General features: G+C 40.6%; 1 protein-coding gene across 1 annotated transcript in view; it reads right to left on the reverse strand.

The window, feature by feature from the left end:
* Window positions 1-13406, reverse strand: part of HAL (histidine ammonia-lyase) — a 36656-nt gene that overhangs the window by 6469 nt on the left and 16781 nt on the right. Inside the window, exons 14-16 of the mRNA XM_074226622.1 lie at window positions 12291-12371; window positions 5973-6038; window positions 5726-5891 (exon numbers count right to left, since the gene is read on the reverse strand). Coding sequence (XP_074082723.1) covers window positions 5726-5891; window positions 5973-6038; window positions 12291-12371 — 313 coding nt within the window. The remainder of the gene's footprint in view (window positions 1-5725; window positions 5892-5972; window positions 6039-12290; window positions 12372-13406) is intronic.

The following is a 13406-nucleotide window of genomic DNA, read 5'->3' on the forward strand; positions in this document are numbered from 1 at the left end:
GGATAGCTTTGCTATAGCCCATGAGACTGAACAGCACTGATGAATTTATGTTGTTATATTGTGTATTATTGTAGTGATGGTGTCTTATTCCCCAGAGTTTCTAAGCTCCATCAAGGCAAAGACTGAGTCCTTGTGCCCTGTATCCTGGAAGACCTGTTAACCCTTCTATAGTAATTCTGATAATTGATCATTTAGCTTCTTTTTAAATGGTGATGAGGTGGTGATGAGGAAGTTGATGTGAAAAATACCAAGCAGACCACTATGCTCAAAAATGTCTCCTCCTCTCGTTGGATCACCTATAATTTAACCATTAGGGATTTACTCTTTTGAATCTTCAAGGTTTTTCATTTTGCAAGAGGTTCATACAAATGCAGATTTAATATCATAATCAATCCAGGGCTGAAAAGGACTTCATAAACCATCTCATCCAACTGCCTCATTTTTAGAGGAAGGAACAGAGGAGCAGGTTCCTTAGAGGGAGAAGCAGAGAGGCAATATGATAAATGGAATTTGAACCCAGGCTCAAGGACTGCAAAGGCTATGCTCTTTATCCACAATTGTAAAAATGAAACCAGGGCTTTTCATGGGGGACAAAGTATATGGTCGGTGTTGGGATGGGATTGTCGATTCTTCCTGACCCTTTAAAACTCAAAACCTTGTCACCAAAGCATAGGAGGATGTCTGTAGTAAAGTATGAATGAAGCATAGGATGGACACTGAGGGATGGAAGGGAAGGGAATTTCCAGGATTGCTCCCAGGGATGGGAGAGCAGTTGGAATTAAGCTGGAATTGATTTGTGGCTCTGTCACCTCTGACATTTTTCAGGAGGAATTCTCATTAACAACCCACCATGGGAAAATTTATTTTGGGGGGAACTTTTAGCATGGTTGTTTTTTGTTCAGTTGTTTTTAGTGTTGTCTGACTCTTCATGACCTTATTTGGGGATTTTTGGGGGAAAGATCCTGGAGTGGTTTGCCATTTTACATATGTGGAAACTGAGATAAACAGAGTTAAGTTTATGTCTATGGTTATACAGCTAGTAAATATCTGAAACCCGATATGAACTCAGGAAAATGAGTCTTCCCAGGACTCCTTCCCAGGATATCATACCCAGAGTTCTAGTATGCCTACTCCTCTTTTGTTTTGGGGTTTACTTATCCATGTTGGTTCTGCCTCCACACCTATTTTAGACTCTTTGGTCAGCATATGGATTTAAGGAAAGCATCTCTGGCTAACCATGTGGGATTCAGTCTGTCTATCTTACTCAAATCCTTCTTGAAATCAAATCGTTCATGAAACATCCTTGAATAAGGGATAGGATACTGGTCTTGGGAGTTATGAAGATCTGGGTTTGAATATTGCCTCAGACACTAACTCTGTGACTCTGGTTAAGTCCATTCTTGTTGTTCAGTTGTTTTAGTTGGGTCTGACTCTTGGTGACCCCCTTTAGGGTTTTCTTGGCAAAGAAACTGGAGTGGTTTGCTGTTTTCTTCTCCATCTCATTTTCCAGAAGAGGAAACTGAGGCAAACAGGGCTAAATGACTTACCCAGTCACACAGCTAGTAAATGTCTGAGGCAGGATTTGAACTCAAGAAGCGGAGTCTTCCTGACTCAACATTTTGTTCTATATTCTGCATCACTTAAATGCTAAGAAGTCAACCTCCTATTTAAATAATTTCCCTATCAAACAATTGAGACCTGAACAGAGAGAGAGAGTGACTGTTTAAGGTCACAGAGATTGTATGAAAAGCAGCATTGGGAAGTTTTTGGCATAAGTATAAGACATCTGCAGAAAGAAGACTGAGGCTGAAATGAGTCTTTTGACTTAACAGTGGTTTTCAGTCATCTACAATTCTCTTGAACACAATTCATCCAGATAGCTACTTTCTATTGAGCTGTTTAAAGGCTCATCTGTTTCTTCATTTTCCATGTTACTCTCTTAGTTTATTTTGCATTTCTTTTGGTTTGTTTTTTGCAAGGCAACAAGGTCACACAGCTAGGTAATTAATTTTTTTTTGTTTTTTTTTTGTGTGTGTAAACAATGGGGTTAAGTGGCTTGTCCAAAGCCACACAGCTAGGTAATTATTAAGTGTCTAAGGCCAAATTTGACCTTGGGTCCTCCTGATTCCAGGGCTGATGCTCTATCCACTGAGCCACCTAGTTGCCCTACTCTGTTTGGTTTAGATCATGCCACTACTCTGGTCCCTGCTAGTGTCCCAGACTCCTGTTCTACTTTCTTTTATTTTTTTGGTTTTCCATCTTTGGATTCTATACTCCCTGAGGGCAGGGTCTGTCTTGTTTTTTCTTATTTGTATCTCTACTTCTAGCATAATATCTGGGATGTAGTAGGATCTGATCAATGCCTATGGAACTGAATCGATTGGAAATGTCTCCTCTTTTTGGACACCAGGAAAAAAGAAGTTGAATGTTTATAGAGTTGGGCTGCAAAGAGAGGTAGAGACAAGCTTTGAGAGAGTTTGGCATTACATCCTCAGCCAAAGCCCTATAGAATCGTATCCATGGAGTAGAAGTTTTAGTGGACCAGGGCTATTCATATCCAATTTATGAGATCCTTGAAAACTGATGGCTTAGACTCTACTGGAACACCTCTAGGAACAGGGGTTCACTATCTAATGAGGCAGTTCATTCCACTGGTGGATGACTAATCTTCAGCAAATTCTTAGACAATAATAAGAGATTAGTCATTCCTTTTGTTTAATGGAATGTGCAATACACTGGGGTCAGATAGGTAGATAAAAGACAAGGAAAGAAAAACAACTTTGCGTAGGAGGACATGGGTTTAAATCCTCCTTCACTACTTATGTGACCTTGGGCAAATCTCATGTCTCCCGTCCTCAGTAGCCACCTGAGGCCTTCTGAGGTTCTGTCAAACTCTAAATTTACAGTTCTGTGATCCTATGAAGATAGTGGGAGGTGCTTATTTTTAACATGCCAAGGGGACATCCAATCAACCAATTGTTGAGTATCTGTCTATGCTTGGTGCTGGGTATGAAGATAGAGAGAAAATAGTTTCTGTCCTTGAGGACTTTACATTCTATCTAGAAGAAATTCAAATCTGGTCTCAAACATTTACTAGTTGTGTGACCTTGGCTAAGTCACTTAACCCCATTTGCCTTAGTTTCCTCATCTATATGATGAGCTGGAGAAGGAAATAGGGAAACACTAGTATCTTTGCCAAGAAAACTCCAATAGGGCCATGAAGAGTCAGACACAACTGAAACGACTTTACAACATCAGATGGAGAGGTCCAGTAGACAGTAAGGGGAAAAAGTGACATTAGGTTCTAGAAAGAAATTGGGTGAGATATAAAGTAGAGTTACTTATGTAAGTGAACATTAGAGAAGTGGATGTGAAGGTCAATGAAGGAAGAGAGGAAAAAAAGCAGGTCAAGATATGATCTTTGGAAGAAGTGGTGGATGGTTGAGTTTGTACATGTTGAGGATTAGTCCGGTGAGAAGTATGGCAATCGGAAGGACAGGGCATTGAAAAGTGAAAGAGAAGCCATTACGGAAGTGGGTTCAAATCAGCGAGGGACCAGAGGGATGTGGCTAGTTAAGGAGAGAGAGAAAACCAGAGCAAGGTTGAGAGCCTGAGAGAAGGAAAATGAGAGACTGAAGACAGGGAAGAGCATAAAAAAGTTAACATGGTTCACATTTCTGTGATAATCATAACCTGTCTGGTATTACATGAATAATAGTATTACTAGATAAATGATATCAATATAGTAATAAAATTCGATCAATTATTAATATTTTATTATTATAGTAATTGCAATTGGTAGTTCCATTAATTGATTATTAATATATTAATATATTATATATTATGGTTATAGCTAACACATTAATTGATTAAATTATGCATCTTATAATAGATCACACACAAACATACATATATTTATGTGTGAACTGTATGTATATGTGTATATGTATAACTCCCTCTCTCATGCTCTATTTATATATATATAAATTTTATATAAAATATAAATTAAAATTGATATATAAAATTTAGAAAGAGAAAGAGAGAAAACTTTAAAGCTTACAACACATTTTAACTCTATGAGCCTTATCAAGAATTTTCCTTACAACCGCCTCAGGAAGAATTATAAATATTTGCACACTGCCTTGACCTTATCACCTTATTTATCACTTTACACCTCCTCACAGAGCTGTTTGTGTTACATATCTGACTGCCACCTTCACCCCAATTAGGTCATAGATTTAGAGTTGAAGAGGAACTTAAGGTGCAATGGGGTTCAACTCCCTCCATTGACAGAAAGGGAAACTGAGGCCCAGAGTGGTGGGAGGTTTTGTCCAGGCCTACACAGGTGATGAATGTCTGAGGCTAGATTTGAACTCTGGTCTTCCTGACTAAATCCATCCATTACATCACAGTATCACTCTAAGTTTCTAAGCTACTTGAGAAGGGTCCATATTGTATTTATCTTTGTATCTCTAGTGCAGCACCTTGAATCACCATAGGTACTTAATAAACACCTGTGGAATAGCTGAAGAACTTTATAATAACTGGAGTTAACCAGCAGTGGAATGGACTACCTCATGGGGTGGGGAGTTCCCTGTCACTGGAGGTATTCAAGCAGAAGCTAGATGGCCACTAGCCAGGGATATTGAAAAACCTGAAAATCTTATATAAATATTAGCTATTAACATGCAGCTAGTTGCCACAATGGATGAAATACTGGAAATTAACTCAGGAAGACCTGAGTTCAAATCCTGAAACTTCCTAGCTGCTTGACCCTGATGACTTTTGCCTCGATTTCCCCAGCTGTAAAATAGGAAATCATAATTGCACTTATCTTATAGGGTTATTGTGAGGATTATATTTGTAAAATGCTACTGTCTGGCAACAGTGTAAGGTCTTAATTTTTCTTCCCTTCCCTTCTCTTCCCTTTTCTTTCTTTGTTTTCTTTCTTTTCCCCTTTTCTTTCCCTTTTCCCCTTTCTTTCCTTCCCTTTTGTTTTTCCTTTACTTCCTCCTTTTTTCCACTTTCCTTTCCCCTTCACTTTCCTTGCCTTCACTTTTCCATTCCTTTCTTCCCTTCCCTTTCCTTTTTCCTGCCTTTTCCCTTTCTTTCCCCCTTTCCTTTCCCCTTCCCTTCCCTTGCCTTTTCTCTTCCCATCTCTTCCCTCTCCTTCCTTTCCCTTCCCTTTCTCCTTTGTTTTCCACTTTCCTTTTCCCTTTCCTTCCCTTTCTTTCCTTTCTTCCCCCTTCCTTTCCCCTTCCCTTGCCTTTCCTTTACCCTTCCCTTCTTCCTTTCTCTTCCCTTCCCTTCCTTACCCTTCCCTTTGTTTTCCACTTCCCTTCCCTTTCTTTGTTCCTTTATTTTCCCCTTTTCTTTCCCTTTTCCACCCCTTCTTCCCTTTCTTTCCTTTGTCCTTTCCTTTGTCCTTTGTTTTCCACTTTCTTTTCCCCTTCCCTTCTCTTGCCTTCCCTTTTCCGTTCCCTTCTTCCCTTTCTTTCCTTTTTTCCTTGCCTTTTTCTTTTCTTGCCCCCTCCCTTTCCTTTCCCCTTCCCTTCGCTTCTGCTAAGTGATCCTCATGAGCCCTCACTGCACCATCCTGACCCTCTCTCCTCCTCCAGACACCCATGGGCTTGTCAAGGCCCCTCTTTCCTGAATGTGACCTGGCCAGGATCTGGAGGAAGAGCTCCTTTCCCCTGTGCTGGTCCCAGAGAAGTCGTCTTCTTACCCAGAGCCGCAGCTGTACAGTGGGCAATCATGAAGCCAGAATTCAGGCCCCCTTCAGCCACCAGGAAGGCAGGTAGCTCGCTGAGGGATGGGTTGCACAGTCTTTCAGTTCTCCTCTCGCTGATGGCAGCAAGTTCATGGACGGCGATGGCCAAATAATCCAGAGCCTAAGAAAACATCTCTGGTTATATTATTTTGTCTACTTTCAAAGACATTTCTTAGGGAGGAAAAGAATGCCCAAGACTTACTTTTGCTGGGTATTCCCCATGGAAATTCCCCCCAGAAATGGTCTCTCCTCTACTGGCAAAAACCATCTTTTTCAGGCAGGTTAAGGCTTAGACAGGATAGTGATATATAAGACTTCGAAAAGAGGGCTCATTTGGGTGGGAGGAGGCAGGGGAGAGGGAAGAAAGCCCTTGGCTAGGCCCAGTTGAGCAGCCAAGGAGGCAGTCAGGCCATTCATTGAATCAAGAAAACTTGAGGTTAAATCTGGCCTTTGAGTCCTAGTACTTGTGTGACCTTGAACAAGTCACTTCACTTCTTTTTTGCCTCATTGCCTATCTGCTAAATGGGGATAATAGACCTTACCTCCTAGGGTTCTTGCAGATTTCTAGTGAGAAAATATACAGACATATTTATTTATGTGTATACATTAATATTATTAAAATTAATGAATATATTTAACATTATAAATGTTAAATTTAATATTTATAAAATATAAATTAAATTCTATTTAATATTATAAAATTATAAAAATATTTCTATATGTACTGTTTACACTTATTTATAGTATATACATTTACTATATTTACAATTATTATTACAATTGGAGCAAAGAATGACATCAGTCTTAATTTTGGACTGATCCTAAAATTTAATAAGTGTAGAGAGCTTCCCATGAAGGCCTTTGACCAAGCCAAGCCAACTACCATTCTACAAATCATAGTCTTATAGGGCACCTAGAAAAGAAATGATGTACAGAAAGTCACGGCCAGTGAACACTGGAGGAAAGAGTGAACCCTGATCTTTTAGATTCTGAGGTCATCTTTCTCTTCATTATATCACAGTGGCCTCTCTGCAATCAATAATAAGAGCTGCCTCTTACCTAGTCCTTCATAGCTTGCTAAGTAAGGTATAACGTAAAGAACACTGAGATTGTTCTCTGAGGATCTAGGTTCAAAACCTGCCTTTCTTATTTACTGACTGTGTGATCTTGGACAAGTCATATCTCCTCAGGTCTCAGTTTCTTCTGCCATAAAATGATACAGTTGGATTCAATGGTTCTTTCAATTCAAGGTTCTTTGTTTCTAGAAAATTTTATGTGCATTCTCTTATGAAGCATTATTATATCCATGTTAAACATAAGGAATCAGAGGGTCAGAGAGATAAAGAGAATTGAATTGCCTGGGACCACATAGTTCACAGTTTCAGAGTTGAGATTTGAACCCAGGTTCTCCTGACTCCAAGACTATCCCTCTACTCACTTGGCCGCACTGCTTCTCAAAAACCCAGATGCCACAAACTATGTGTGAGCCAGAACCAAGAATTGATTCATGGATGAGTGGGCCACAATGCCAATTCCACCCTTCCCATTAGAAATATTTCTCAAACCTGATATTTGATACTTCCAGCCCTGCACCCCACCCCAAGATGGTCCCTGTAGGACCCTGGAAAAGTCACTGTTTTCTTATCTGTAATTGTAGCATGTAGGTCCAGAGGATCTAGAACTGACAGTGACCCCAGAAGCTATACGGTTCAACTTCATTTTATAATCAAAGAAACTGAAGCCCCCAAAGATCAGTGACTTTCCCAGGATCTCATGGGAAATGAGATCATGTCCATCAAAGCTCTTTCTAACTCAAAGTGCCACCTATCCATAAGCTACCATTACTATTAGGGCCTTTGGAAGACTTTACGTTGCAATAGAATGGGACTACTTTGATAGCAAGGGCTGTCATGTTACCTGTCTTTGCACCCTCAGGGCAGCTAGTAAGCACTTGACCAACTGAATGACAGGCTAGTCATTAACCTGCACTGGTGAAGGGAGATGCCACACTGAGAGTCTCCTCCACTGATGAAATCACAGGTTCAGATAATCAATCTATAAGAATTATTAAATGCTTATTTTTGCCAGTAGACATACCTGAATGATTCTTGGAATTTTTTATTTTTCTTATTTTAGGAGGAAGGGAAAAAAATAAGCATTTAGATGACATATTCTATGTGCTAAGACCTTTACAAATATTATCTCATGTGACAAAAGGAAGTAAAATGATCATTTTTACCACCATTCATAAGTTGATACTATTCACAAAATTCTCCATGCCTAATTTCATGACTGTAGAATGGCAGTTCCATTTCATATTATTTCTCCATTGGGTCAAGAGAAACATCCAGATAAACCCCAAGCAAGAGTATTAGAATAACTGACCATGTTAACCCATTCTCAAGGCTGCTCCTGTTGGCTTCCCCATATCCATTTCCTAGGTAGATGTAGGAACTAAGATCTCACACATCTACTTTCCTTCAGTTCAGAGAAAAAAATTTTCCTCTAGCAATCCAAGGATGGCTGCTTTCATGACATAATTGCCAGACCACCCACTTTACATTTAAGCCTAAAAATACCAAGTCAAAGAGTGCATTTGAATATTTTTTTAATCCCTGGTCTCTCATGCAAAGCATCTATTGAGCAAAAGAATGTTTAATAAATATTTGGCAACCACTAAAAAGTCAGATTGAATAACTAACTGTTCCTGGGACTTAGCATCAAGTCTTTGGCTTTGTCAAATGGTTCAGCATTAGAGAGGGTACAATTTAATCAATGGAAAAGACATGAAACATGAGGCATCACCATTGGCTCTGCATTTATCCTAAGGACCATACTTCCTTACCATCTGACTTACAGCTGAAACCTCTCCTCTATGTGTGGTCTGCTCCATCAGAATGAAAGCTGCCTGGGAGGGATTGTCCTAATTTTTCTAAATTTGATCCCAGTACTAAACATATTGCTTTGTACACAGTAAAGACTTAATAGATGGTTGTTTCACTCAATCATTCATTCATTCATACAAACATGCATATATCTGTACAGGTTGCCATCTCTATCCCCCGCCCCTCTGCCCCTGCCTGGAATTCACTTTTATTTTTTAATCTTGGCTTTTGGGAATTGGCAATCTTCTTCTAGGCTTAGTTCAGGGGTCATCGTCTCCCTTATCTCACTCTGCCTTCCAATCTCAAGAGCTCAAATTATTCTACCTTTACTTGTCTTGTGTATGTCTTATCTATAGATACAAGCTATAGAGAATTCATATTCCCCATAGTATGCTCCTTATGGGAGGGAGTATTAAGCCAAAAAAAATAATAGAGATCTTTTGGGTCAGTGTGAAAGATTGTGTGGACCTTGAGCCTGTCCAGTCATAAACTGAGGAAGGGGAGAGTACTAACAACTGGTAAGAATCAGGGATGGCTTCTTGGAGAGCTAAGCCTTGAAGGAAGACAAGGATTCAGAGGCAAAGATGTAGCTTTGCCCATATTTTGTTCATATTTACATACTGTTTCCCTCTAGGAGAAGGTACGTTCCTTAAGGGCAGGGCTTTTGGTAGCTAAAACAACCAGAATGGTTTTTGGTCCATGGTCAATCTTAGGAAGATCACAGGCCGAAAACTGGAAGGAAGTTCACAGTTTACTTCATTTGATCCTTTAATTAGTCAGTCAACATTGATTAAGTTCCTACCAAGGCAGAGTGGCTATGGGCATGAAGTTGGGAAGACCCAAGTTCAAATCTTGCTAGCTTTGTGACCTGGGCAAGTTACTTCATCTTTGTCAGACTCAATTTCCTCAACTATAAAATGGAAGTAATAATAGCACCTACCCACCCCCAGAATGGTTATGAGCATTCTCACTCCTAAGAAGACTACAATCTAAAGGTGGGAGACAATTTGCCCCCCTACAGGTGCAAGGGTATCAGAAGAGGTTTCCTTTAGAAGGAATGTTGAGTTGAGTCTTGAAGAGAATCAGGGATTCCAAAAGATGAGGGGTTGAGGTGGGAGAGCATTCTGGGCAGGGTGGAGATGGAGGGTTAATGTAGGAGGACCTCTGAGAAGGTCATTTTGGTAGCAAGGGAGAACTGTTGGAGGGGAGTCACTAGTAATAAGTTTGGGAAGCTGGGACTAGAGTGTAAATGCCTTAAGGGCAGGGTCTGCTCCATTTTTCTTTCTCTCTCCAGGGTCTCACCCAAAGCTTGGCAAACAGTAAATAGGTACTTAATAAATGATTGTTGACTGGCTGATAAGGTAGAGCTAGAAGTGAGTTATTAGGACATTGGAAGCAAGTTAAGGGCTCCAGTCTAGCTTAATGCATATCTCCCCTGGGAATGATCTGAGCCATCAGCCTGGGTATAAGTTGGCAATTCCAGCTATACAATTAAATAGGACATTAAACCTTCTTCTTCTTCCTTCCAGGGGAGGCACTGGAAGCCCCAGGGAAGGTAGAATATGGCAGAGCCTTTCAGAAGAACTCAGACAGGTGCTGGCTGGACCTTCACTAGCCTGAGCTTGGGATAAACAGAGGATTTTAGCTCTGGAGTGGCCTTTTTCATGCACTTTTTCATGAACACTAAATTAAGAGACAAAGAGATAGAGGGAAAAGGAGTGGGAGAGGGGGAGGGAGGGAAGAAAAGAGAGAAAAAGAGAAAGAGATGGAAGGTGAGAGAGAGAGAGAGACAGAGAGAGAGAGACAGAGAGACAGAGAGAGAGACAGAAAGACAGAGAGAGACAGAGAGAGAGACAGAGAGAAACAGAGAGAGACAGAGAGACAGAGAGACAGAGAGACAGAGAGACAGAAAGAGAGAAGAGAGAGAAAAGAGAGAGCTTGGGCTACTCAGGGGATTGCCCTTTTCCCAAAGCCTGCACTGTTTCCCAAAAAGATTTCTGCCAGTGGGATGGCTGGCTGACTCCTAGGAACCTAGGCCACCACAGAACATTTTACAGAATTTCTCTCACAGTCCCTTGTGTGTCCAAGATGAAAAATGGGCCCCAGAGCAGAAATTCTACACCACCGAGGCAAGCAGAATGCCCCTTTTGTACAAGAATTAGAGACTTCCCTTGCCATTTTCCATACAAGCTGAAAACCACCTACACTCTGAATCAGCTAAAGTCTGTTTTAGAAATCAAGCCTCAGGAGAAAATATTAAGTGATTTAAAAAAAATAGCCAGAGAAATCATGCTCAAAACTGGTACTAATGGCCTTTTGTTAAACACATCAGAGCATCTCTGGAAAAAAAAAAGCCTTAAATTCATTTGTTCCATGAGCAGCAGCTGCAGCCAGACTCGTTCCAGTCTTCATCTCATGACCTGCAGATCCCATAATGGTGAGTGCTGGGACCATCAATCAAGACATTAGGGTTATAAGTTAGGACATGTTAAAGACATGGGGACCCAGCTGGCCCTCCTATGCATTCCCCTGATTCTCACTATGAAAAATGGATGGAAATTGGAAGGAGGTAGATTTCTGGCTTGTTGAAAAGAATAATAAGTATTAGAGCCTTCCCAAGTAATAGATTTCAGGGGTATCTGGGAGGCCCAGTGGATAGAGCAGCATTGGAGGACCTGAGTTCAAATGTGACCTCAGATACTTACTAGCTGTGTGACCCTAGGTAAGTCACTTAACCCTGACTGCCTCCAAAAAATAAAGGAGGTTTTCTTGTCAGGGGATATTGTTAGAGAGGCGCAGGGTGCTACACTAGATGGTCTCTGAGGTATGGATAGAGACCTGACCTCAGAGGCCCAAGACCTGAGTTCAAATCCTGTCCCTGATACATGCTGACTGTGTGGCAGTGCCCCACACTGTTCTCTAAGATAAAGTTTCAGAAAGTGTCCTCCCTGCATGAGTAGAAGGTGCTTTCTCATGTGGGAGTCTCTTTTAATGATGAAATTCCTGTCTTTTCTATAGAGAGGCACCATGATACAGGAGGCATTATGTCATAATGGACTCAGAACCAGGAAGATCTTGGTTCAAATCCCACTTCTGACAATGACAATGATAACTATTCCTACTCCTACTCCTATCTCTACTACCACCACCACTGTCCCTCCTTCTCTTCCAACTACTATGACTACTACCACCACCATCACCACTTCTACTACTACCACCACCACCACCACTACTTCTACCACCTCTTCTCCTATTCCTATTGCTACTTTTACTGGCTCCTGTACTATTACCACTACTACTACAATAGTTAACATTTATAGAGCCTACTATCTGCAGACACTGTGCTAAGCACTTTACAAATATGATCTCATCTCATCCTCACAGCAGCTCTATGAAGTAGGTTCTGTTATTGTCCCCATTTTACAGTTGAGGAAACTGAGGCAGACACAGATTAAGGGGCTTGCCCAAGGTGACAAAGTTAGCACACATAACAGGCAAGACTTGAAGCCAAGTTCTCTTGACTCAGGGTGCCTCTCTATCCACTGGACTAAGGTGCCTCTTTTATTTCAAGATATACATCAAATACTTTCCCCAAAGCCAAGACTCCCTAGAGCCAACGAGCCAACAAAGGATACAGGGTTATCTGTTGCACTATTAATTTCTATCATGATGATGTCCTTCACAAAGGCTATTGTGTCATTCACCACACCATGGACCTAGAAGAAACAAACCTTGGAATTAGGACCAACTGGCTCAAATAGAATTCCCACACCCCCCCCCCGCAACCCAGAATTCCTGAAGATATTTCAAAACTCCCCCCCAAAAATAATTCAGTCATTAAGCCCTCATTTTGCCTATATCCCACTGCTTGCCTTCTCTGTGAAGGGGAGGAAGGAAGGAGAGAATTTGGAACTAAAATTTGAAAATATATGTTGAAAATTATTTTTACATGTTATTGGGAAGATAAAATACTAAATTAAAAATTAAATTAAAAAATGAAGCACCTATTATGAGTCCTGAGCTAGACACTGAAAAAACCAAAGTGGGGGGAATGATACAGTCCTTAGACTCAAAGAGTCTAACAGTGTAAGAAGAGAGCTATGGCATGTATACCAATAAGACTGAAATGAGGGAGAGGGTAGACCAAGGCAGAGTACTCTAGGAAAATCTGAAGGGAGAAGACAGAAAATCTGAGTCTTTGTAATGAAGGTTAGCCAGTGGGAATCATGACATAATTGCAATTTGAAAATGATTCAATTTATTTAATAAATCCACAAGTACCTTGCCAGAATACTAGCAAAAAAGTGATTGTTTAAGGTGGAGTCATCTTTGATCCCACATCTAAAAAAAAAGTATCTCTTATAAATGTAATCTTGCCTTCAAGGAAGTCCTTGTGCCTCTCCTCTTATGACCATGTCATTCCTGTACTCAACAACAGAGAATGGTTCCCTTTTGTATTTAAATAAACTACTCAGGATGGCACTGGAAAACCTTCACAATCTGGTTCCAACCTAAATAGACTCTTCATTTCCATTTTTGAAAATCTTCATTTTCTACCAGATTCAATTGATGTGCCCACTCCAGGGGGAGTGTTGATTTCTTCAATCCTTCCCCTTCACTCCTTCCCTCTTCAAATAATCACAGATAGTTCTCCAGTTTCATGCCCTAGCTTCTCTAGTTGAATCTCTTGTCAAACTGCTTAATAGGTTCATTGACTGACTCTCCCAGTGGAATGTAAGCTCCTTAAGAGC

The sequence above is a fragment of the Macrotis lagotis genome, chromosome 2 (genome assembly GCF_037893015.1).
Source record: "Macrotis lagotis isolate mMagLag1 chromosome 2, bilby.v1.9.chrom.fasta, whole genome shotgun sequence".
In the NCBI taxonomy this organism is placed as follows: domain Eukaryota; kingdom Metazoa; phylum Chordata; class Mammalia; order Peramelemorphia; family Peramelidae; genus Macrotis; species Macrotis lagotis.